At 45.9% G+C, this 22451-nt stretch overlaps 2 protein-coding genes across 4 annotated transcripts; one reads left to right on the top strand and one right to left on the bottom strand.

Moving 5' to 3' along the window:
- The first annotated feature begins 241 nt into the window (after nucleotides 1-241).
- Nucleotides 242-10682, top strand: ap4e1 (adaptor related protein complex 4 subunit epsilon 1). Of its 2 annotated transcripts, none has more exons than XM_076990880.1 (21): nucleotides 242-549; nucleotides 722-793; nucleotides 930-1053; nucleotides 1185-1258; nucleotides 1347-1468; nucleotides 1579-1738; nucleotides 2048-2214; nucleotides 3074-3147; nucleotides 3221-3343; nucleotides 3460-3569; nucleotides 3781-3924; nucleotides 4131-4239; nucleotides 4369-4487; nucleotides 4618-4920; nucleotides 5449-5560; nucleotides 6063-6201; nucleotides 6370-6628; nucleotides 6752-7348; nucleotides 7765-7955; nucleotides 9746-9906; nucleotides 10044-10682. In XM_076990880.1, exons 1-21 carry the CDS (start codon nucleotides 409-411, stop codon nucleotides 10202-10204), a joined length of 3462 nt encoding a protein of 1153 aa, XP_076846995.1. In that variant the 5' UTR covers nucleotides 242-408; the 3' UTR covers nucleotides 10205-10682. The 2 variants fall into 2 exon arrangements, with proteins under 2 accessions (XP_076846995.1, XP_076846996.1); XM_076990881.1 differs by having other exon boundaries at nucleotides 411-549; nucleotides 625-793.
- Nucleotides 10541-15580, bottom strand: cyp19a1b (cytochrome P450, family 19, subfamily A, polypeptide 1b). 2 transcript variants are annotated; one of them, XM_076990882.1, is made up of 11 exons: nucleotides 15435-15579; nucleotides 15117-15172; nucleotides 14767-14992; nucleotides 14394-14544; nucleotides 14060-14214; nucleotides 13655-13831; nucleotides 13194-13308; nucleotides 13006-13117; nucleotides 12756-12918; nucleotides 12376-12617; nucleotides 10541-11820 (listed from the first exon to the last, which is right to left on the bottom strand). In XM_076990882.1, the coding sequence occupies exons 3-11, from the start codon at nucleotides 14864-14866 to the stop codon at nucleotides 11575-11577; spliced, it is 1461 nt and encodes a 486-aa protein (XP_076846997.1). In that variant the 5' UTR covers nucleotides 14867-14992; nucleotides 15117-15172; nucleotides 15435-15579; the 3' UTR covers nucleotides 10541-11574. The 2 variants fall into 2 exon arrangements, with proteins under 2 accessions (XP_076846997.1, XP_076846998.1); XM_076990883.1 differs by lacking the exon at nucleotides 13194-13308 and having other exon boundaries at nucleotides 13006-13133; nucleotides 15435-15580.
- Between the last annotated feature and the right edge of the window lie 6871 nt (nucleotides 15581-22451).

Here is a 22451-nt window from a genome sequence, read left to right as displayed (position 1 = left end):
CTTAAAAGTGTGCACGTAAATAAGTTATAAAATAGCATGTATTGACACAAAACACTGCATGGCTCATCAGAAAACGTCCAATACACGTCTAACAGGTATGAGATGTGATTTAATCAGTCTTGTTCGTGCTCGTATCGCTCTTCATCACGCTTGACCTGCGCTGCATGTTTGCGATCAGCCAGTAGGTGGCGGTACTAATAATTGTGCTCATAATAACACAGAGGGAGAGACAGAAGAGGAAGTGAAAGTCTTCCTGTGAAGCAATGGCTGTTTTTAACAGCAGCTATGCTGTAAACATTACCCGTTCTGCAGTGTCAGCTTTCAGTTTATACGTTTTTTGAAGGCGGTTCTGTAGTTTCTCTCTTAGAAAGTGTCTGTTATTTTTAATTTGTGCCTTTTTGAGCTGCAATGAGTGATGTAGTAGAGAAGACACTCACAGCTCTGCCGAGTCTACTATCGCTGGACTCTCAAGCAGGGGCCGGCAAACTTTCATCTACCTCAAAATTAGGACAGTTAATCAGAAATATCACTGAACTGACCTCGAAACATGTGAGTATGTCTCTACACACATCATACCATGCCACTATTTTTAACTTACGATGCTTTCCCCTTTCCTGTGAGCAGGCAGACTGTGGCATTGTGTTGGCATTGGCAATGTGCTGACTTACTCCTTTGGCAAGAGAGATAGATACTTCAGTTCCACACTATTCTTGTATTTTAGGAAGAGGAGAAGCTTATTAAGAAAGAACTTTCCGCCATCAAAGATCAGGTGTCATCACCTCATACGACAATGGTGAGCATTTTATGCACTCTAGTCTGGGGATTACATTGCTATACCTTAGTGCACAATTGTTGCACTAGTCATTTCCTGGTGATTGTCTTTTCCTGCTCTGAGGCACTAACACAGCACAATATAACTGCATTTTCAGAAACAGATGAGGGAACTCATGGTAAGAGCCATGTACTGTGAGATGCTTGGATACGAAGCCAACTTTGCCTACATCCATGCCATCAAACTGGCACAACAAGGCACAGTACTGGAGAAGAGAGCTGGTGTGTGCACCCACTTGGTGTTATAACAAGGCTAGAATACTATACCTATTTCTGTAGTGTTAAAACTATATCTATTAACTAATCTATAATGCTGTAACTATCATTATGAACTTATTTCTATTTGGTCCCAGGTTACTTAGCAGTGTCACTTTTCCTTAATGAGAATCATGAACTGCTGTTGCTGCTAGTTAATACAGTATTGAAGGTATGTGTGTTAATCTACATTTATTGCAAATCTGTTCATGTCTGAGTCTATGTAAAAACACTTCAGACAGCAAATATATCATTTACAGGATCTTCAAAGCACCAATCTCATTGAGGTTTGCATGGCTCTGACTGTTGTTAGTCAAATATTTCCAAAGGATATGATACCAGCTGTTCTACCACTGGTAGAGGAGAAGCTGTCACATCCAAAGTAAGTTTGATGCATATTCATAGAGGGTCAGTTCTATTGCTGGACGTTCCCTTGATCATTTAATTTTGTATTTTTGTTTCATGTAACCTATGCAATCCGCTCTGCTATAGGGAAATAATAAGGCGGAAAGCCGTGCTTGCTTTGTACAAGTTCTACCTGATAGCACCGAATCAAGTTCAACACATTCATGGCAAGTTCCGGAAAGCCCTGTGTGACAAAGATCCGGGAGTCATGACATCATCCTTACACATCTACCTACAGATGATACAGGTTAATTTCAGTCATTTCAGTTTCCTCTCAACATTTGCTTTTTCTTGTTTGTTTTTAAATGTGATATATTGGCACCCAAACAACAAGAGACATTACTTTTCACTTCAGGAATCGTACATTTCTAGCTGTCACTGGAAGTACTGAGGATCTGAGCTTGAAGCTTTCACCTCATGCATTTATCACACAGCTCTTTCTGAAAGTCCTCTGTATATCAGGTGTTGCAGTTTTGACCCCTTTAATCCACCCCATCATCTTCTGTGTCTGGTCAGGCACAGTCAGAGTGACTGTCTGTCCGTGTCCCATTATCAGGAGAGTCCGGCCAGCTACAAAGACCTGGCGGGCAGCTTTGTGACCATCCTGAGGCAGGTGGTGGGAGGGAAACTGCCACTGGACTTTAACTACCACAGTGTTCCGGCTCCTTGGCTGCAGATGCGGCTGCTACGTATCCTCTCCCTGCTGGGGAGGGAGGACCAGAGGTAGCACCACACCACACCACATCACAGCCCTGCACCACACCACAACCCTGCACCACACCACAGTCCTGTACCACACCACACCACACCACCACACCACAACCCTGCACCACACCACACCACAACCCTGCACCACACCACAGTCCTGCACCACACCACACCACAGCCATGCACTGCACCACAGCCCTGCACCACACCACACCACAGCCCTGCACCACATCACAGTCCTGTACCACACCACACCACACCACAACCCTGCACCACACCACACCACAACCCTGCACCACACCACAGTCCTGCACCACACCACACCACAGCCATGCACTGCACCACAACCCTGCACCACACCACACCACAGCCATGCACTGCACCACACCACATCACAGCCCTGCACCACACCACAGTCCTGCACCACACCACACCACATCACAGCCCTGCACCACACCACAACCCTGCACCACACCACAGTCCTGTACCACACCACACCACCACACCACAACCCTGCACCACACCACACCACAACCCTGCACCACACCACAGTCCTGCACCACACCACACCACAGCCATGCACTGCACCACAGCCCTGCACCACACCACACCACAGCCCTGCACCACATCACAGTCCTGTACCACACCACACCACACCACAACCCTGCACCACACCACACCACAACCCTGCACCACACCACACCACAACCCTGCACCACACCACACCACAACCCTGCACCACACCACAACCCTGCACCACACCACAGCCCTGCACCACAGCACTGCACCACACTACAGCCCTGCCAGCATAATGCTCATGAGAGCTCTTCATTGGTTGCTGCTGGGATTGATCAGATGCTCTCTTTGTTTGTAGTACCAGCGAGATGATGTATGACGTCTTGGATGAATCTCTGCGGAGAGCAGAAATGAACCACAATATTACATATGGTAGGTGCCCACTGCACCAAATGTAGTTATTATTTTACGGCCACGTGGTTCTGACGGCATGTAACCTCTTCAGCTATTCTGTACGAGTGTGTCAAGGCTATTTACACAATACACCCCAAAGCTGAGCTGCTGGAGAAAGCCGCGAAATGCATCGGGAACTTTGTGCTGTCTCCGAAGATCAACCTGAAGTACCTGGGTAAGGGCATCTTCTCCACGCTCTCCAGCCAGCGCTGGTTCCTATGAGCTCCGTCCACTCTTGGTCCACAGCTGCACCTGAACCGTAGTTCCTTTCCCTCCGCCTGTGCGCTGTAGGTTTGAAAGCTCTGACGTATGTGGTTCAGCACGACGCCAGTCTGGCTCTGCAGCACCAGATGACGATTCTAGAATGTTTGGACCACTCAGATCTCCTCATCAAGAGAGAGGTGAGGGAGGCGAGCGTGACCTCTGACCTGGCTGTCCCACCTCTTTCGTGACAAGGGCTTTATGCAGACGTTCTATAACTCACTAGCTTCTCATTTGTCTGAGACTGCTCGGATGCAGTTTGGATTTTATTACCTGTCAGGTCATTCTGCCTGTCTGTCTGTGTCTGTCTGCCTGTCTGTCTGCCTGTGTGTCTGTCTGTCTGTTTCTCAGACTCTAGAACTGCTCTTCCGGATCACTAATGCTCAGAATGTCACTGTGATTGTGGAGAAGATCTTGGGCTTCCTGCGCCTCTGTGATGATGACTACACCATCATTGATCTTGTGGGGAAAGTGGCAGAGCTCGCTGAAAAATATCTTTTTAATTGATGCTAGATGTTTCCTTCTATTTCAGGACAAATCATTTTTTTCTAAGATCATGTATTTTATATATTTAAATCCACTAAAAGAGGGGATTATGTACAACTGGGATTATTTTCTAATAATCAATATGATATATGATGCTGTAAGTGGACTTGTGTGGTGTCATATTGTTGCGTTCCTATAAAATGCCCTGTACATATGCCCCAGACAACCAGTGGTTCATCCAGACCATGACGGTGGTGTTTGGTCTTGGTGGAGACCTCATGCCACCAGACATTCCCAGCAACTTCCTCAGGCTGCTTGCGGAGGGTAAGACTACAGCGTAGTACCAGTCCCCATATGAGGAGCTTCTGTCTGCTGGGTTTTATTCACTGTGTGTGTGTGTGTGTGTGTGTGTGTGTGTGTGTGTGTGTGTGTGTGTGTGTGTGTGTGTGTCAGGCTCCCAGAATGAGGCAGATGACAGGCAGCTGAAGGTGTATGCAGTGGACTCCTATCTGACTCTGTTAAATGGTGACTGCTCAAACCTTCCCCAGCGCTTCCTACAGGTCATAAGCTGGGTGGGTACACACACATACACACACACACACACACACTTCAGCTGGACAATGACAAACTCAGTGTGTGCTGTAGTGTTTGAGGGCCTGGTTGTCTGGTCTGACAGGGTTGTCTGTGTGTCTCTCTCCTCAGGTTCTGGGGGAGTACTCCTGTTTGAGTGAAGGCCTGGACCAGGAGGAGGTCATCGGGCCCCTGAGGAAGCTCCTGGATCAGAGAGGAGTGAGCGCGGAGACCCGCAGCTGGGTGCTGTCTGCCCTCACCAAGCTGTGCCGGGGCCCCGGGCAGGCGGATGTGGCGCTGGCCCTGGCCGAGAGCCTCTCCTCCTCCCTGGACACGGTGCTCCGCCAACAGGCCCACGAGCTGCGCCACCTGGTCCAGGACCGGAGCCTCCACGCCCGGGTGCTGCCCCAGCCGGCTCCCAGCCACAGCCTGGAGGTAGAGACCCGGAACAGGCACCCCGCCCGTGTGCTGTTTGCCAAGGACAAGTGTGTGTAGCGTTCGGGCCCCTGTAGGAAGGGCTGCTGGTTGTTTGCTCTCTCTCTCTCTCTCTCTCTCTCTCTCTCTCTCTCTCTCTCTCTCTCTCTCTCTCTCTCTCTCTCTCTCTCTCTCTGACTGGGGGGCGGGGTGTCTCTCTCTCTCTCTCTCTCTCTCTCTCTCTCTCTCTCTGACTGGGGGCGGGGTGTCTCTCTCTCTCTCTCTCTCTCTCTCTCTCTCTCTCTCTCTCTCTCTCTCTCTCTCTCTCTCTCTCTCTCTGACTGGGGGCGGGGTGTCTCTCTCTCTCTCTCTCTCTCTCTCTCTCTCTCTCTCTCTCTCTGACTGGGGGCGGGGTGTCTCTCTCTCTCTCTCTCTCTCTCTCTCTCTCTCTCTCTCTCTCTCTCTCTCTCTCTCTCTCTCTCTCTCTCTCTCTCTCTCTCTCTCTCTCTCTCTCTCTCTGACTGGGGGCGGGGTGTTTGTGTGCCACAGGTGGACTCCTCGCTCTCCTTCCTGGATGGCTTCGTGTCAGATGCTCTTGCAGCAGGAGCCGCTCCGTATAAACCCCCCCACCAGAGACAGGAGGAGCTGCTTCAGCAGAAAGGTACCGCCACGAAAGCCCTCGTACCTTCTACAGACTGACCCAGTGATCCTGGGCAAAAGAACAAGAGGACACACTATTTGCCCTCTTTACAACTTTAGTAGTTATTTAAGTTTGTTTTGAAGAGCTCATGTACAGTTAAGTGATTCTGATCTCTGTTGAGTGTCTTTTATAGTGCTGTGCATGGTGCTCACTGCAGGCACTAGTGTGTACATGGCATACATGGCAATCCTCCTCCCCCCACAGCTTCACCTGCTGTGTGTTACATCCTTTATCATGTTACATTCATACTGTGTTCATCTTTTACTGATTTGTGTTTGTGTATTATTTATAATTTACTATTTAATAATAATTAATATTATAATCAGTCATCATCATTATTATTAATGACAGTAATTATAATAGAGGTGTTATTGACAGGATGATGCCATGCTGTGTGTGAGCAGCAGTGCTATAAGAGTGGGTGCAGTCCTTCATGTCTTCCTCTCCCCGTGTCTGTGCTTAGCCCTGACGTCGGAGCCCTACGCGCTGTCTCTCCCCGTGGGCCTGTCGCCCTGCTCCCCGGCAGACAGACAGTCTCCCACCCTGCTGTCCACCAGCTCCGGCCTCTCTGTCGGCAGCACGGAGCCGTCCCACAGAGCAGGGTAGGAGTGCGCTAGCGGAGACGCAGACGTGATCATGGCTTAGCCGGGCTCGGTATCACTCTGGGGGAATGTTTAGCGTGGTTATGCCCTACAGCTTTATGACTGCGGGGTGTGTAGTGTTCGTGCAGACCTCTATGTGGTTGTGAGTGGAGCTGTGTGTGTTTGCAGCACAGACACACTCGTGTTGGACGGGGTGAAGAGAGTGTGGGGGAAAGAGGGATACCTGCCTCAGAGAGATCCTTCACAAACACCGGCCACAGTAGAGGAGCCTAGCAATGCAGTTCAGTCCTCCCACCAGCAGGGGGCCAACGATGCCTCGCAGCCAAAGCCAGAACCAGAGCCTGAGCCTCCACAGCTCAACATGGAGAAACAGCAGCTGGCTTCGTCTCTATTTGTTGGCCTTGGATCTCAGAACTCTGCATGTTTGGTGAGTTTGTTGTAAATAACTGTATATTTATTTTAGTGTTTGAAACAACATCTAGCTGTGACGTTACTACACATCCTGGTTGGGTGTCGTTTCTTGACACTCTGTTATTGCGGCTCTCGTCAGTTGGGAAAAACGGAGGCTGCGGCTCCCCGCTTCAGACGGAAGCCCCGCCCAAACGATGCTTCGTCGTCATCATCATCATCATCATCAGGCGCCAGTGAGAGGTCCTCTAACTCCTCTCACAGCACAGCAGACAGCTTCTTGTACGGTGGTCTGCTAGAGGAGGAGCCAGCCACGCCCATACAGAGCTCACACCATGCCCCTCAGCCTACCACAGCCAGCGCCAGCCGTGAAGCCAAGCAGCCCTACCTCACGGCCAACGGCGTCGCAAGAGCGGAGAAACGAGCGTCTCAAGTTTTAGGAGGTGACATGGTGAAAGTGAGACCCAGTGCCCTTGCAGAAGGAGCCATGGTGCCCCCTCAGAACTGTAGCAAACACCTGCCTCCTACCTCCTGCGCTTCCGAGGTTCTTCAGTTGCCCTCTGAACTACAAGACCTGCCTCACTCCGAAATAATAAGCTTGACCTCTGACCCCCACCTGCGCGTGTCTTGCTGCCGTGTGTTCAGGGACGACGCTTTGCTGCTGGTCCTGTTCCTCTCCAACGCCACGGAGACGGAGCTGCGCAACGTGGCCCTTGAGCTCAGCTGTGAGGAGCTGCAGGTATGCTGGGATGTCGGAGGTAGACTGTGGGTCACCTGCTAATTGGACAGGAAGGAACCACTAATAATCACCTGACTGACTGAAATGTAGCAACTGAGCATTTTGCAGATGTGTGCTTAAATCAAGCTAGATGTGGCAAAAAATTACATGTAGCAAAAAAGAAAACCCCCTAATAGTGGTCATATTTCAGCATTTTTTAATATTTCAGCATTCTTCGTATTTCAGCGTTCCTCAAGTTTTGAGATGGTGTGATTGATTCACTTGTGTTTTGTTACAAAGCACACAAAAGATGGCAGTGCTCAGTTGGCTCATCCAGACCTATGACTGCACCCACCAAACTGACAACATCTCAGAAAACCATGAAAGTCCTTGCTGAATGCAACTTTAACCTTTCACCTGTTTTGACTTCCTCCCAGACGGCCAGCCTAAGAGGAAACGTGATGGAGTGTGTGGCCGGCAGGACTTCATCTGTGTGCCGATACACTCTCCTCATGGAGAGTCCTCACACTCATGTCCCCTTCAGTGGCACGGTGTCCTACCAAACGCAGCTTGGACCCACACAAACCCTGCCCTTCTCTGGCAAGCTCTCCACAGCTGACTTCATCAGGTATGACAACTGCAGTCCTGGGGATACTTATTACAAAATGATTCTGATCATTGATTATTTTCAGCCTATGCACTGATTATCGTGCATGCCATTAGCAGGACGTTACTTTGTGGACTTTGTGTTACTCTGTTCTACTGTCAAAGTGGGCGACAGAATTGTTCATTTGAATGTCGTTCATGAGGGCTTGACTTAGGCTTGTCTTGCAACAGAGCGGGAAGAACACAAAAGTCGTACGAGGGCAGGGCAGTCTTAGGGGTGGGTGTTCTCCTACGGAGAAAACGGCTCGATGATTAAAGTGGGTCTGAGGAGCACGTCAGATGGTTGTGGGGAACAGTCGAGAAGATAGCAGCCCAACGCCAGCGCTCCAACTGGTGTGTCTACTCTCCCAGTTCATCGCTCCTCAGAGAACACGGGCTACAACAGAGGCCGACCAGTTCAAGTGGCATCTCTGTCCAAAGAGCACAAACGTTTGATCACTCGGCAGTGGAGAAACATCATCTGGTCGGAGGGTTTGGTGCAAGCAACATGAATGAACGAGCCCTTTATGTCAGTTCAGGCTGGTGGAGGTGGAGTAGTGATTTGGGGAATGCTTTCTTGGCACACACCGGGTCCTCTGATACATGGATGTTTGAACAGTAGAGATTAGCTAAGCATTGTAGCCAACCAAGTTCATCCCTTCATGGCAGATGTTTACCCAATGGCAGAAGGACACTTCTATTAGGACAATGCAGCATACCACGTGGGTCTTATAGTCATGGATTGGTTCCAGAACCGAGTTTTTCTTGCTTCGCTGGCCTTCACAGTCCCGAGATCTTGATCCTATAGAACGGGGTGCCAACTTTAACGTGTCTAGTCAATGAGTGTGCCACTATCAACAAATAAAATTGGAGCGGGGGGTATTTGGATGAGACAGCGTGATTGTCAGTACGCAACATCCAAATCTCGGAACATTATTGTGTGTGTCATGTTGGAAGAGGAAGGGGCCAGCTCCAAACTGTTGCCACAATGTTGGGAGCATGGAATTGTCCAAAATGTCTTGGTATGCTGATGCATTCAAAGTTCCTTTCATTGGAACTAAGGGGCCAAGCACAGCTCCTGAAAAACAACCCCACACCATACTCTCCCATCCACCAAACTTTACACTTGGCACAATGCAGTCAGACAAGTACCGTTCTCCTGGCAACCGTCAAACCCACACTCGTCCATCAGATTGCCAGATGGAGAAGCGTGATTCGTCACTCCAGAGAACGTGCCTCCACTGCTCTAGAGCCCAGTGGCAGCGTGCTTTACACCACTGCATCTGATGCTTTGCATTGCACTTGGTGATGTATGGCTTGGATGCAGCTGCTCAACCATGGAAACCCATTCCATGAAGCTCTCTGCACACTGTTCTTGAGCTAATCTGAAGGCCACATGAAGTTTGGATGTCTGTAGTGATTGACTCTACAGAAAGTTGGCGACCTCTTCACACTATGCGCTTCAGCATCCACTGACCCCGCTCCGTCAGTTTACATAGTCTACCATTTCATGGCTGAGTTGCTGTTGTTCCCAATCACTTCCATTTCTTATAATACATAAAGTTGCACAGGTAGCATCCTATCACAGTTCCACATTGGAATTCACTGAGCTTCTGAGAGCGACTCATTCTTTCACAAAGTTGCTTATTTTTATGTCTGTGGCCATGGAAGTGATTGGAACATCTGATTTCGATAATTTGGATGGGTGAGCGAATATTTAGTGTATCTGTCTCATTGGCATCTGATAAATTTGAAAATATGCGCTGCCTACAGGCCCCTGGTGCTGAACACTGAGGATTATGGGAAACTGTGGTTGTCCTGCTCTCATGATGTGAAGCAGAACCTGAGACTGGTGACAGATGTTGGCGAGCCTCTCACAGCCACGCTCAATGTCCTGAAGGACCGCCTCCAGCTGCACATAGTAGACATTATCGGTAAGAACCGTCAGTACAGTGTTGTACAGTTTTAAACAGCTGTGGTTAATGAATACATCACCTTCATACATACTGTAAATGTTTGTGCAACTTTAAATCACAATTTTAACTTTTTTAACATTTGCTGTAATCTGCAGGTTCAGAGGGTATTGTGGCTTGTCGGTTGCTCCACGGCGCCCCCTGTCTGATGCACTGCCGTGTACATGGTGCCTCTCTTGCTGTGTGGCTGCGTTCCTCACTGTCCAGTTTCCCCGACTGCCTCCTCTACCACTGCCAGAGAGCTCTGCAAGAACACTGAGCTTCTGGAGCACTTTGGACCATCCAGCCCACCGCAGTGTGTTATCATCCACGCTCAGCCAAGAAGAGCTGAAAGAAGCATGTGTGTGTGAAGCAGATATTGGGTTTCTTCTCTGAAACACTGACAGACTGTAAAGCAATATGTGTGTGAGCTCTCTGAGCTTTATATATTCACATTGTTAGGATTTAATTAAATCCCTGCACTATAGTGTTGTCTTACTATAAATGAACATTTAATATATTTATTATTTTTAATATTTTAAAGCTTTTTTCTTTGTTTTTGGTTTACCTTCTACTTTCATCATTTGTGTTATTTTAATATCACTGACGGCACACATTGAGTTCACCCCACGTCTGGTTTGCTTTTTATTTTTAGACATATTTGTTAGAAAAATTCTCTCTTCCATTAAAAAGAAATGTTTGATTAATCACTACACATACAGACAAGTCAATAAAAACATGTTACTTTGGCCTATGCACCAGGAAGCAATACAGTGATTTGTTACCTGTTGAACGATATAGTGGAGTTCATATGAAGTAGTACAACAGTTTATAGCCTAACGGAGTGTAGTACAGTCTGAATGTAAACACATCTACTGTATTATGGAATGACAGTACTGCACCAGGGAGTGTGTACTACAGCACTCTGCAATCATTTAAAATAAGCATTAACTGGTTCAGTGTGTCATTGTGCCTTTTTTACATATTGTTGCATTTTTACAATTCAATCGATTCGTTTCCAGACTGTCCAGTTGTTCATATTTATCTTTGTTTCAAATCCAAAAGAAAGGTGTGAAAGGACATGTTAAGCAACAGCAAAAAAGAAAACTGCTCTCAGTTGAGGTTGTTGTGCTGTGGTGTGACTGCAACAACGTGGCCGGCGCCAGAGGAGGTGCACAGTTTTATCCATTGTTATGCCAGGAGAATTGACATAGGTGTGGGTGCGGGGTATCAGGGCTGGCAGGTGTGGGTGCGGGGTATCAGGGCTGGCAGGTGTGGGTGCGGGGTATCAGGGCTGGCAGGTGTGGGTGTGGTGTATCAGGGCTGGCAGGTGTGGGTGCGGGGTATCAGGGCTGGCCGGCGTGGGTGCGGGGTATCAGGGCTGGCAGGTGTGGGTGCGGGGTATCAGGGCTGGCCGACGTGGGTGCGGGGTATCGGCTGGCCGGCATGGGTGAGGGATATGTCTGGCGTGGGTGCGGGGTATGTCTGGCGTGGGTGTGGGGTATAAGGGCTGGCTGGCGTGGGTGCGGGGTATGTCTGGCGTGGGTGTGGGGTATAAGGGCTGGCTGGCGTGGGTGCGGGGTATATCTGGCGTGGGTGAGGGGTATGTCTGGCGTGGGTGAGGGGTATGTCTGGCGTGGGTGCGGGGTATCAGGGCTGGTTGGCGTGGGTGCGGGGTATGAAGCGCATGGCCAGGTCCTTGGACTCCTCCTCCACTGGCTGCTGTGAGAGATTGTTGGTTTGCCTGATGGTGCTGACAGTGCAGCCGGGCCGAGGACACACCGTGTACCGTGACAACAGCGTCACGAGGATGGCCTTCATCATCACCATGGCGATGTGTTTTCCTACACATGCTCTTGGCCCACAGCCAAACGGCTGGAAGAAGCGACTCGGCACCTGTGAGGAAGGAAACTCAACATGACCACTCAACATGACTACGGCACTCAACACAGCCCTGCTCAACATGACCACTCAACATGACTACGGCACTCAACACAGCCCTGCTCAACATGACCACTCAACATGATTACAGCACTCAACACAGCCCTGCTCAACATGACCACTCAACATGACTACGGCACTCAACACAGCCCTACTCAACATGACTACGGCATTCAACACAGCCCTACTCAACACGACTATTCGGCACAGAACTCAACACTGCTCTACTCAACACTGCTCTGCTGGGAATGGGATGTGCATATATTTACTGGGTAATGTACAAATATATACACCCTTCGGTTCTTTCTGAAGCCTAGCGACTAACTCTGTTGTAAGTGCATGCCTGCTTTTTTAAAGATGTAATTTATAGATGCTTTCTAAATTTTGTATATTTTCTCTTAATTTTCATTAATGAAAATATTTTAAAAAGAGTTTAACATGAAATTTGCTTTGTCTTTGTGCTCTACTGTTTGTATGTATCCACAAGAATGTGCGCTATGTACTACTTACATTGATATCAAAGTTCTCCAAGTTGAATTCATCGGGTTTAGGGAAGAACTCCGTCTTGTGCATGCGGCCAATGTTCAGAATGATGTTTGTCCCTTTGGGCACCTTGTAGCCCTCAATGCAGTCATCTTCTAGTGCTCTCCTCATAATAAAATCCACCACAGGATGGAAGCGTAGAGACTCCTTTATAAAGCTCTCCATCACACTTAACTTCTGCAGGTCATCATTCTCCAGCTCCCGCTCACCTGAAAGCACAGCCAGGTTTGCTCTAAGATATGATCGTGGAAAAGCACCTCTTACTCCACGAGCAAAAGAGCCTAATCACTGGCATCACTTCCTGGAGCTTAACGGCTTCAAAAGCCACCATGAACCCAGAGGGTTACCTAGGAGAGCCTGCATCTCCTGCACTAGACGCTGCTCCACTCCTGGGTGTTGTTTCAGCAGCACCAACATGAAGAAGAGACTGAGAGACAGCGTGTCCGGGGCGGCGATCACCATCTCCAGCACGCACTGCCGCACGTCATCCACCGACAGCTCCCCATGGTTCTGAAGGAGACGAGCACACGGCTGCATCCTGTTCAGCGTACCCTTCGTAACTGTGCTGTCTATTTGGTGGTCAGGGCACGAACGCACCTGCGCAAATATCAACTCTGTTGCAAAGTCAGTCTCATCCAGTTTCTCCATGGCGTTGATGGTTTTGCGCTTTTCCTCCACCAAGTTCCCCATCTCATCTTGTAGTTCCTTGCTAGAAGAGAGCAGCTCTGGTTCAAATACACAAAAAGAGTTGGTATTACCTGGCCTACATGTCGTGGAGCACTAACGCGGCGTGTTGATGTTTATTACACATCCAGCCCAGTCTAAAGAAAACATCAGGCTGGATGAGGACTGTTTGCCAGGTGTCGAAGTATTTGTGGATTTTCAATAGCAGGTCTTTCTCTGGAAAAATAGGAGACAGTGAAGTAAAATTACTCAGGTTAGATGAAGTTTTGGATCAGTTCTACTTATAAGCTTTAAAAAATGGGCCCAGTTGTTTTAAAACACAGCTGAACTCTCTCAAACTGTAGTGATTTAGGTCAGATTTTAAAACATAGGGCTAGCTGAACACTCTCTTAGTCATGCTATAAAACACAGGTGTCAAACACCTCTCTAACTAGTGTTTAAAAACAGGTGTTGTTAATCAGCTCCAATTGAAATGTTTCGTATTGTTCGCCTTATTCCAAGAAACAGATTCCCATTAAAAGTACTGGCCATGTTTTGCAGCTGACAGTGTTTGTAGGCTGACCATTCAGGGGGATACGGAGGAAGAGTCTGTTGGAGATGTCCACCACAATACAGCGGAGCAGGTTCAGAACGTCCACATGGCCGGAGGAGTCTGTGAGCTCACTCAGGACACTGAGGTGCTTGGTGGTGGCACTGACACACACCTCCACGGTCTTCTGCAGACCAGGTCCGCTTAAGGCTGCTCCGACGATACACATACATACAGACACACAGATGTGGGAGGTGCATTCACACCAGGACTCTGGACCAGGATCTTTTTTTTAGTTTTTACTGTTTCATCTCCTTAAAATGTTTAAAACCTAATAATGACTAACTAATAATGTGTAGTAATTATTAAGTGACAACTAATGTATTAACAATACAGAAAGATTTGTCAAAGCATTTATCTGGGGTCAGATAAAAGTACCTTTGGCAAAGTATGTGCGTACTTTTTTCCAAAGCAATACATTGCTGTTGAAGACAATGCCCTGCTCATCCATGCCAATACATCGCAGTCCCTTCTTACTGGCGAACCTGGCAATGTAGTTACTGCTCTTCAGAACCTGATACACTGCAGATGCTCTGAAACACAGTTCCACAAGTCTGTCGGGATGTTCTGGGCGAAATGCTCAGGCTTGAGATTGATATTGAAATACTGCTATTTAATGAATGCACAAATGTACAAGTGGACTAAATGCAGCTATACAGTATATGAATATACATGAGGCATCAGACAGGAATATCCGTTTTAGGCAACTCACTTGCTGAGAATAAGTGTCTCCTCTCCTTGAATCCAAACCCGAACCATACCGCCATATCTCTCATTGTAGTAATTGCAAGCTGTTCCAATACCAGTCCACAGAAATCTTGAATAGCTCAGAGTTGGGCCAAGACCCAGCAGCCTACAGGGGCCTGGTAGAAGGTCATGTAGCCTTACTTTAGTGCTATATGTGACACACTGATTCTGTGCTTAATATAGGTCTCTCTGGAACATTCGCTGATCAATAATGCAACATGCCCGGTCCTCATCACAGCTAGAGATCTCAGTGACAGAATCTCATCTAAATATTTCTCGATAATTCCATGATTTATTTTCTTATATAATGTATGGTCATTAGACAGGTTATAACTCACCCGGTACAGTGGATTTGTCTTTTCTGTTGCTGGCTGCAAGTGAAATGAGGAGTAGGATCAGCAGAAATGCTGCCGTGACCTGCAAGGCTATCCCCTCCATTGTGCTTACTGTGTCAGTTAGATTTTCTGGCTCCGTCCGAGTGCTCTGAAATCCTGAATTTCTTCGCTATTCTTATTATTCCATCTTATATTGAAATATTATTCCTTGACACTGGATGGTGTGGTCCTTAAAAACAAGAGGAATTTGAAAAGATTTGGTAGCTAGCCATCAAATTTGTATATTGGATTTGATGCTGTGTTTAAAATAAAACCAGATTTTATCAAAATGACCAAATTTTGATCTTCTCTACCTGTAGTTGTATGTAGAAAAACTGGGGAGTGACTTGAATGGAGAAACATGAACCATCTTGAAACAAACCAAACACACAAAACACAAAAAAACTATGAGCTACTTTTTTTAAATATAAATACGGTAAGTAAGCTTAAGTGGTTTTGGCTGAGCTTAAAACAATGACAACATATCTGTCTTTGTTAGTTCAAGTCTTGTCTTCAGTAATTTAATTCAGCCCATCAAATGTAAAAGAAAAGCATGTGAAACTTAAATTATAGAAAGATTTGAAAACTAGGGTGAGGGAATTAAACATCCTTTGTGGTTGAGCTATAATTACCTGGAACCTTGGAAGTAGTTCTCAGTATAATTTGATATCTTCACCAGGAGCCCGTCCTTAACTAGCGTCCATTAGCTGAGTGCGGCTGAAGTTTGTGTGTGCTCCTCATTTTAAAGCTGATCGATTTTAGATCACGTCTCTTCAGGTTGGGAAAAAAATGTGTTGGAGAGAAGTTTTGTAAGCCTTTTTACTTTGCTCGTTGCTTGGATACCACCCTTGCTTTAGTTTTGAAGGGCCATTGAAAATCCTGCACATTTTGTCTCATTCATCCAGCTCGGAACAATAGAAGACTGATGAACGTGTTAAGCAGAAGCAATCCTCTACCACAGAAAGCAAGATGAAACAGGGAAATGCAGTATGTGCAGCTAGCTCACCCAGACATGATGGGACTGATTTCTCTTTCTCGTTATTTTTGGGGGCTTTAATTCACCTTTGTTTTGGCTCCAGGGCCTCTCCTATCCATCATCTGAAGAGACGTTTGTGGAGGCAGGTCAGACTGACCCAGCGTCACATGAATGAATGAAGCTTTTCTCTCTGACAGCTGAAGAGGAAGGGAACTAATTACGGCATTGATGCTCTCTAGATGTAGAGGGTCAATTTGCTTCGATCTCAAAAAGTTCCTTTCAACGCATCAATACCAGAATACGATTATTTCTTGGATACACTATTGGATAGTTTCCATGTGACATCACGAAACATGTTTAATTATTGTTTTGGGCTTGAAATATTAAGCAAAAGATAAACCCATGATAAATATGCACAATCTACATGAACATACAAAGTACAAAGTATTACAGCAACACTGTGATCACTCTTTCATAAAAAGGTTATTAAAGACATATCAGACTTTGCTTAACTTTTGATCGGGAACTATATTGACAGTTGTCATTTTCAGTCACACTTAGAAATCCTTGAATAAGATCCAGTCCCTCTGGCAGGTAGTAGGGATTATAATGAAGAAGAACAGGATGTCTTGGTCTCCTGCCATGTGGTGACTGTATAGCAGAGTTACAAGATGATAAATCTGTTTAGTCGTGTTATGTAACTATCCCTCCATTTCTTTTCATAATGTTGTTAAAGACTTTATACTGTATGTAAAAGATGAATATGGTTGCTCTAGTGTTTATCAACTATCCATCTGAATCCACATCCATTCTTCCATCACCGTCTATATCTTCATCCACCTCTACCATTTATCGCTATCTCATCCATCCCACGTCCTGTCTCCATGTTTTCACTCTGTGATGTTCCTCACTGTGTTAAACCATACTGTTCAGTCAGGCATCTAAAACATGGTCCTTTGAGCCAGGTCTGAATGATTACATGGTGTTCCCTTGTTACAACCTACCCCACTACCGGGGTAGGTTGTAACACATGCTGGGGTAAGTTGTAACAATTAGACAAAAGAAGCAAAAACAGGCCACACCATGCAAAATGCTTCAAAAATAGTTTTTTAAATAAAATAACAATCCAGAACAATGTCTCTCTCTCTGTGACTGACCACATAACCACTTTGTTTTATTCAGTGTATGTGTGTGTGTGTGTGTGTGTGTGTGTGTGTGTGTGTGTAAATTAGTGTACTAGAACAAACTTATTTGACAATATGTATGCTTAATGAACACTAATTCAATGTACTTGTGTAAAGAACGTGTAGGTCAAATAATAAACAATGTCAGTGTGTGTGTGTGTGTGTTACATGGCACATACCATGTGCCTTTGCAAATGATCTGACTGACTTGCCCTTCCTTGTGACCTCATCAGATGCTTTTTAAAAAACATTTGCAGGCACACCTCTGTCAGTCTTTCTTTAAAATGATTAAAAATCAAGAAAGTTTTCTTAGTTGTATGTAAAGTGATGGCTATAAAGCTGTGTTACAACCCACCCCACCCCTGTCAGCCATTGTTTAACTAACTGTATTAGCAAGGTGATTTGAAATTAACAGGGGAAAAATGCATCAAAATTTACCTGAGCAACTACAGTTTAATGTAATATAATTCATATGGTTTTATCTGCAATAGTATAAGTACTAAACAAAATATAGTCTTGATTCAAATTTACTTTCTCACCTCAAAATCAGTTTTTTCTCTATGGAATCTACATGTGTGTGTTTCCAGCCTTGATTTTCACCATGTGGGATCAGGGAGGAACTGGGTAAACACTGGATTGATCATCTTATCCGTGATGGGTGGAACTGATGGTGTTACAACTCTCCCCATGTTACAACCATTCCTGGTCTTTTTTTGCCTTCTGGGAAACAGGGTACATATGATTCTGTACATATGATTCTCGGCAGTTAGGCTATCAGTACGCAACCTGTAGCTTAACATTCCCAAAAGTAACTCTGCTGCTATTATTGACTGTAAGAAATACTCAATGAGTGGAGGCCATCACAAAATGTACAAAATAAACTGTTCTCCATGGTAAAAAAGTTATCGAAAATTCAGTTTCAGAACAAAAACTCAAAGTAACTTTGCAAAAATAACCCTTCAGATTAAATGGATCTCTTAAACTTCAGTTATCAAGTATATGAGATAGTGATGAAATTAATTACCGATATGCAATCAATGGGATTCCAGTTAGCCAAACAAATCACTTAAAATACTTTTCAAAAATAAATTAATTTTACTGCACAGATGTACTTAAGCATAGCCGAGAGTCTAGACCTTACAGCATAAACTCTGCACTCAACTTACTAAATATGTGAGCACACTGCCCCAGAATGATAATCTCTCAATAAATTAAATAATATTTCACACTGTCATGCATCAAAGCTCTCCATTACCCAGGATTTCACAACCCAGTTTACCAGATCCTCCTCGCCTCAATATTGATCTCATACCTGTTCCCAATTCCATGGGCGCGCACACACACACACACACACACACACACACACACACACACACACACACACACACACACACACACACACACATATACCTGGATTCAGTCATTTGAGCCTTGCAAAGTATGGCCCAGGCCCAGCCGCTTACATCGGAACTGGCTGATCTTCTGCTCAAAGCTCTCCACAATGGTAATCGGGACTTGAAAAACTAGCAGTGGTCAGAGGAGACAAGGGAGGATGTCATGTTGATAGATCCAGGCCTTAAACTTTCCAGGGAGCCCAGACTTGTCCACAGCCACAAGCCACACCTTGAGGTCATCGCTGGCACCTTAGTGTGCAGTGGTGTCCTTCAGGTCCCCAGTGAAGAGCTTGCCCAGGCTCTTCACTGGCTTTTCTCACACTGTTGGAATCTGGGTGTCTCCCAGGGTGAATAGGAACCAGTCAGTTACTTTTCCCTTCCTCATGGACCTGGACTTTGCAGGCTTGAAGCTCATCCTTGCCCATGTCATAGCTCGGATAAGCCACCTGCATCCTGGCACTGATGTAGTTACCTTGAGATCATCCATAAATGCTCTAATTGGGGGTTGTCTGGTACCAGATCTGTACAGTGGACCTCTGCACTTCACTTCCGCTGACTTCACAAGCATGTTCATAGCCAACGCAAAAAGGGACACAGATTGAGCAGCCGGTGATGATACCCTTCTCCAGCCGATGTCACTCTGATTTTGAGGTTCCAGGGGACACCCTCAAGCTAAAGTTCTTATAATAGTCAAGTATGAGGTTCCGTATCTTCTCTGGGATGTGGTCTACACAGGGCCAGTTCCACCAGCTTATGTGGTATCGACCCATATGCATTGGTAAGGTCAAGCCACAGCACTACCCCTTGTTGGCCCATGCCTCTGGGATCAATTGGGTTCTTCAGGAGACCTGATGTCTTTCCTTTGGCTCCGATGTCGTCTTCGGGATTCCGCCACACCTTCTCTTCCCTAATTCCTTCGCCTTGCATTTGCCTCTGGATTCCCCATCAATTGGTGGATAGGACGTGATGTGTAACCCCAACATCGGATAAAGACTGCACAGAGCCGGTTGGAGGAAGTGGATCGGGAGATTGATGAGAGAGAGTGATAGACATTAAGTTGCATTTTGTGTGGGTGTTTCGTAATTTGATTGGGTTCATGTGTACCCGTTTGATTCTAATAACGATTCTGGTTTGCCCCATTTTGGCTTGGTTGCTATTGAATGTAATTGTACATAGATACAGTGGGGAAAATAAGTATTTAGTCAGTCACCAATCGTGCAAGTTCTCCCACTTACAAAGATGAGAGAGGCCGGTAATTGACATCATAGGTAGACCTCAACTATGAGAGACAAAATGTGAAAAAAAAAATTGAGAAAATCATTTTGTCTGACTTTTAAAGAATTTATTTGGAAATAATGGTGGAAAATAAGTATTTGGTCAATAACAAAAGTTCATCTCAATACTTTGTTGTATATCCTCTGTTGGCAATGACAGAGGTCAAACGTTTTCTGTAAGTCTTCACAAGGTTGGCACACACTGTTGCTGGTATGTTGGCCCATTCCTCCATGCAGATCTCCTCTAGAGCAGTGATGTTTTGGGGCTGTCGGCGGGCAACACAGACTCCCTCCAAAGGTTTTCGATGGGGTTGAGATCGGGAGACTGGCTAGGCCACTCCAGGACTTTGAAATGTTTCTTACGAAGCCACTCCTTTGTTGCCCTGGCAGTGTGCTTGGGATCATTGTCATGCTGAAAGACCCAGCCACGTTTCATCTTCATTGCCCTTGCTGATGGAAGGAGGTTTGCACCCAAAATCTCACAATACATGGCCCCATTCATTCTTTCATGTACACGGACCAGTCGTCCTGGTCCCTTTGCAGAGAAACAGCCCCAAAGCATGATGTTGCCACCCCCATGCTTCACAGTTGGTATGGTGTTCTTTGGATGCAAGTCAGCATTCACTGTCCTCCAAACACGACGAGTTGTGTTTTTACCAAATAGTTCTACTTTGGTTTCATCTGACCATATGACATTCTCCCAATACTCTTCTGGAACATCCAAATGCTCTCTAGCAAACTTCAGACGTGCCTGGATATGGACTGGCTTAAGCAGGGGGACACGTCTGGCACTGCAAGATCTGAGTCCCTGGCGTCGTAGTGTGTTGCTGATGGTAGCCTTTGTAACATTGGTGCCAGCTTTCTGCAGGTCATTCACTAGATCCCCCCTTGTGGTTCTGGGATTTTTCCTCACTGTTCTTTTGATCATTTTGACCCCACGGGCTGAGATCTTGCGTGGAGCCCCAGATCGAGGGAGATTAGTAGTGGTCTTGTAGGTCTTCCATTTTCTGATTATTGCTCCCACAGTAGATTTCTTCACACCAAGCTGCTTGCATATTGCAGATTCAGTCTTCCCAGCCCGGTGCAGGTCTACAATTCAGTTTCTGGTGTCCTCCGACAGCTCTTTCGTCTTCACAATAGTGGAGTTTGGAGTGTGACTGTTAACCATCTACCTCCATCTACATCTCCCTTACCCACCTCTACCATCAGAATTCTGTCACTAGCCTCGCGAGAACTGCTACCCAGACTACTGAGGTGGCAGTTCTCGCGAGGCTAGTGACAGAATTCTGTTTGGCGCGGCACATGAATGCTTTTAAAAAAATAACAATTGAAAACTCGCGGGTTTAGTCACATTTGTAGTTCAAAACATGTTTGGGGTGTTTTTTCTTCACTTTTTGCCACTCCAAAGATGTTTTCGTCTCTCCTACAGCCTCGATTGCAGCTATATGCAAATAACCGATTATGCAAATTACGCGATACGCGATTACGTCAGATACGGGAAATGTCTCGTATTATTAAATACAAAACTTGACTGGTGTGTATTTCACATGTACATAAATCTCTAAATTCAATACTAAGAATAGCTAACTGAAGTTGGGTCATATAAGACAAATGACAAAACACATTTGGACGTTAATATTCAGTTCAGAGTAGCGTAGGTCGCTGCTTGCTGCAGGTGAAATCCATTTTAAGTTTTCCGGAGTCAAATTCTGGTAGAAATCGCAAACCCCGCCCCGTTCTCAACTAAGGAGTCAAATTGAGCATGCGCAGAGGAGTTCGCCTGGCCTTAACTAGGGTTCAACTACAATTTGTATGTTTTGACAATGCAGGTTGTATGGTCAGATCAACTTTTAACAAGAAACTCAATAAAGTAAGCTGATCCAATTACTTTGTTATAGTTTATGGTGCAATTAATTATTTTTGGCTCAGCTAAACTAAAAATCATAGTAAGGTGAGCAATTTTAAGTTCTGTTTTTTACAGTGTACATCTACATCTCCCTTAAAGAATGTTTTGAACGTTCCAGGTGCAATTGCATCTGTTAGCTTCTGAGAAAGGAAACTTTTTTCAAGTTATCTTGCTTCAAGTTCCATTCATACAACTTATCCACCAACAAAGTGCTGGAGCACATGTCAGTTCCTGCTAACTAAAACTGACAAATGGTTTCACTAGTTTGAGAGCCCAACAATTAAATATGCAGATATGGCCACTCCATCATCCAGAAACAGAAGTCAGAAGACTTCAGATATGGCCACTCCATCATCCAGAAACAGAAGTCAGAAGACTTCAGATATGGCCACTCCATCATCCAGAAACAGAAGTCAAGACTTCAGATATGGCCACTCCATCATCCAGAAACAGAAGTCAGAAGACTTCAGATATGGCCACTCCATCATCCAGAAACAGAAGTCAAGACTTCAGATATGGCCACTCCATCATCCAGAAACAGAAGTCAGAAGACTTCAGATATGGCCACTCCATCATCCAGAAACAGAAGTCAGAAGACTTCAGATATGGCCAAAACACAAGTGATGTGTTTGCTTCTTCCAGACTGCTGATGATTCATCACTGCTGCCATTCTTGTGCTTTTAGTTGTAAATGGCAGTCAGGTGGGTAAACAGCTTCACGAGTTGCTTGGACCTTGGACTTTGCCCATTTGCATCACGAATTGTTGGTTCCAGACCAGCAAAATTACGGGGCTAAAACTGCACCAGTTTTTCTGGACGAGAACCTGTGAAGTTGTAGTGGAACAACACGTCTTGGTTCAGTGTTTTGGCATTGGCACCAGGCCACATCATGAACCTAAGGCATGACATATCACAC

The sequence above is a fragment of the Brachyhypopomus gauderio genome, unplaced genomic scaffold, assembly GCF_052324685.1.
Source record: "Brachyhypopomus gauderio isolate BG-103 unplaced genomic scaffold, BGAUD_0.2 sc79, whole genome shotgun sequence".
NCBI lineage: Eukaryota > Metazoa > Chordata > Actinopteri > Gymnotiformes > Hypopomidae > Brachyhypopomus > Brachyhypopomus gauderio.
The sequence above is the reverse complement of the archived record's forward strand: the minus strand, read 5'-3'. Positions and strand labels throughout refer to the sequence as shown.